Source organism: Terrapene carolina, unplaced genomic scaffold, assembly GCF_002925995.2.
Source record: "Terrapene carolina triunguis isolate 2854851 unplaced genomic scaffold, T_m_triunguis-2.0 Scaffold1054, whole genome shotgun sequence".
In the NCBI taxonomy this organism is placed as follows: Eukaryota; Metazoa; Chordata; order Testudines; family Emydidae; genus Terrapene; species Terrapene triunguis.
In genome coordinates this window covers 570,103-572,693 of record NW_020665405.1, presented here as the reverse complement: position 1 = coordinate 572,693, position 2,591 = coordinate 570,103, and the positions used below count along the sequence as shown (strand labels likewise).

The window sequence follows — 2,591 nt, the reverse complement described above, 5'->3', positions numbered from 1 at the left end:
GTGCCCATGTTCCAAACAGCAACACAATTCCACAACCAGGCAGAAAGAATGCACGTATGCTCACACACACACTAAATGGCACACACACACATCCACACACACATCCACACACACTTTACAAGAGTAAACCTTAGCCTTTCCTTAGCTCAGTAATTCTCGACCTTTGCTATGATGGGAGCCCTGTCCCAGCTAGCCAGGACCCCTATCCCCCCGAGTCAGCTGCATTAAAAAGTTTGAGGGCCCCATGCTCCAGCTCATCGGCCACAGGACATTTACTGGTGGATTGGGAAGATGGTGGAGCAGGGAATATGCTACCCCCTCTCCAGAGGGGCTGAGCTAGCATTCCTGTGTGTATCCTGGGAACTTTCAGGATGAGGTCTGCCTGGTTCAACCCAAATTGCTCTGTGGAGATCTGTCCCTCTCCCCTCCCCCGCCCCCGCATATCTCCAGTGTAGGATCTTCCCTTTATTTTTATTTTTCAACCAGCCATGAAGCAATCAGACAAATCCATCCCTATTCCACGCTGTGCAGAATGGAGCCCCAGCACTGCCGGCAGGTCATGAGCCTCATGGAGCCAGACTGAATTCAGACTTGAAACACTCACAGTGAAATTTAAAGGAGTAAAACAAATCCATAAAACTCAGTCACTGGAACCCATGAGACCCTGAATAGCAGATCTGCACAACATCAGCATAAGGCTTTAGGGCTCTTCTCCTCCAGTACTCCAGAGGTGACAAACCAACTCTCACTGAGTTCTAATTCTATCCAGCAGGGACAGTGGTTCCACAACCATCTGGTATGTCCATGCTCCCCCTCCTAGGCAAAATGAACCCTTAACATCCAGTAGTAAGAGGGGATTGAATCCAGGGGCTGGGCACAAAACTGTGCATAATAAAGAACACTGTGCTCACCAGTAAACCCCATCCATGCAGTATGGAAGGGGAATGGAGGGGATGGACAGAACTTGGGGTCTACTGCTCCCAAAATACTGCTCCTTAACTAGGGAGTACAGCAGATTCCTCTGCCTTGTGCTCTTGGGAGAAGCTCATCCCAGCTGGCAGGCGTCAACGCCACTGAAATCTATGCACATGGTGCCCAGATACCACAGTGATAGGCATGGAATAAAAACCTAGATAGATAGATAGATTGATAGATAGAGACTGCAGGCACATAGGCAGAGAGACAGACAGATAGATGCAGAGATAGATACTGCCTGTCATTCATAGATTTGTTCTGTAACATTAACATTATTGGAAGGTGATCTTGCATTCAATTTCTGATGCATATGAAGTGATGAGTGAGTCCCTGGCCTGGGCCTTATTAACACCCACTGGTTTCTTTGTTGCAGACATCAGAGATGACCAAGACATATGCCAAACCCAAAGAGATGTCAGAGCTTGTCAGCTCCCAGTCATGGATGGATGAAGCCCTGAGCTCCCAAGATGAAATGAAGGAAGAAGACAGCAAACAAGCCCCCTATGGAATGATGGCTGGCTTGAACGAAGAACATGACAGCATCGAGGAGGAGGAAGAGGAGGAGGATGGAGAAAAGCCTAAGAGAAGAGGACCAAAGAAGAAGAAAATGACCAAGGCAAGGCTGGAGCGGTTCAGGGCCCGGCGGGTCAAGGCCAATGCCAGGGAGCGAACTCGGATGCATGGTCTGAATGATGCTCTGGATAATCTGAGGCGGGTGATGCCTTGTTACTCCAAGACTCAGAAGCTGTCCAAGATTGAGACTCTGAGGCTTGCAAGGAATTACATATGGGCTCTGTCTGAGGTGCTGGAGACTGGGCAGACTCCAGAAGGGAAGGGCTTTGTGGAGATGCTTTGCAAAGGTTTGTCACAGCCAACCAGTAACCTCGTTGCCGGCTGTCTACAGCTGGGGCCTCAGTCCCTCTTCCTTGAGAAGCACGAAGAGAAGTCCCCAGTGTGTGACTCTGCCATACCCAGCCATACCTTCAACTACCAATCCCCAGGACTGCCGAGCCCCCCCTATGGGAACATGGAAACCCACCTCTTACATCTAAAGCCTCCTACCTTCAAAAGTTTGGTGGATCCTTCCTTTGGGAGCCACCACCCAGACTGCACCACTCCACCATATGAAGGGCCCCTGACGCCTCCCCTGAGCATCAGTGGGAACTTCTCCTTGAAGCAGGATGGGTCTCCAGACCTGGACAAGTCCTACACCTTCATGGCCCACTACCCTTCGATGAGCCTGGCCGGAGCTCATGGACACACGTCTCATTTCCAAAGCACAGTGCCCCGCTACGAGCTCCCTATAGACATGAGCTATGAGTCCTACCCGCACCATGTGGTTGGGCCCCAGCTCAACGCCATATTTAATGAATAATGAGAAAGTTGACAGGTAGACATGAACATATGAGAATCAAGAGAAATACAGCCAGGCGGTATAGATGTTTCTGGAGTGAACACGACTGGGACGGGGATATCACTGCTCCAAAGCTGTATGAAAGATCTTTGGACTGGTCTCATTGAGACACCTCTATGAAAATCTCTGCTAGCCCTTTTCACACTGTCTTGACAATTGTTTAGTTGAGCTATTTTGCTGGTTTTCACGTTTGCCCCCAGAA

General features: G+C 49.7%; 1 protein-coding gene across 1 annotated transcript; it reads left to right on the top strand.

Annotated features, from left to right (window-relative positions):
* The first annotated feature begins 1,357 nt into the window (after positions 1-1,357).
* Positions 1,358-2,350, top strand: NEUROD4 (neuronal differentiation 4). Its single transcript, XM_024217979.2, has one exon. It carries the CDS (start codon positions 1,358-1,360, stop codon positions 2,348-2,350), a length of 993 nt encoding a protein of 330 aa, XP_024073747.1.
* The last annotated feature ends 241 nt before the right edge of the window (positions 2,351-2,591 follow it).

Coding starts and splice junctions, on each gene's coding strand:
- NEUROD4 (XM_024217979.2), top strand. CDS start 1,358: ATGACCAAGACATATGCCAAACCCAAAGAGATGTCAGAGCTTGTCAGC.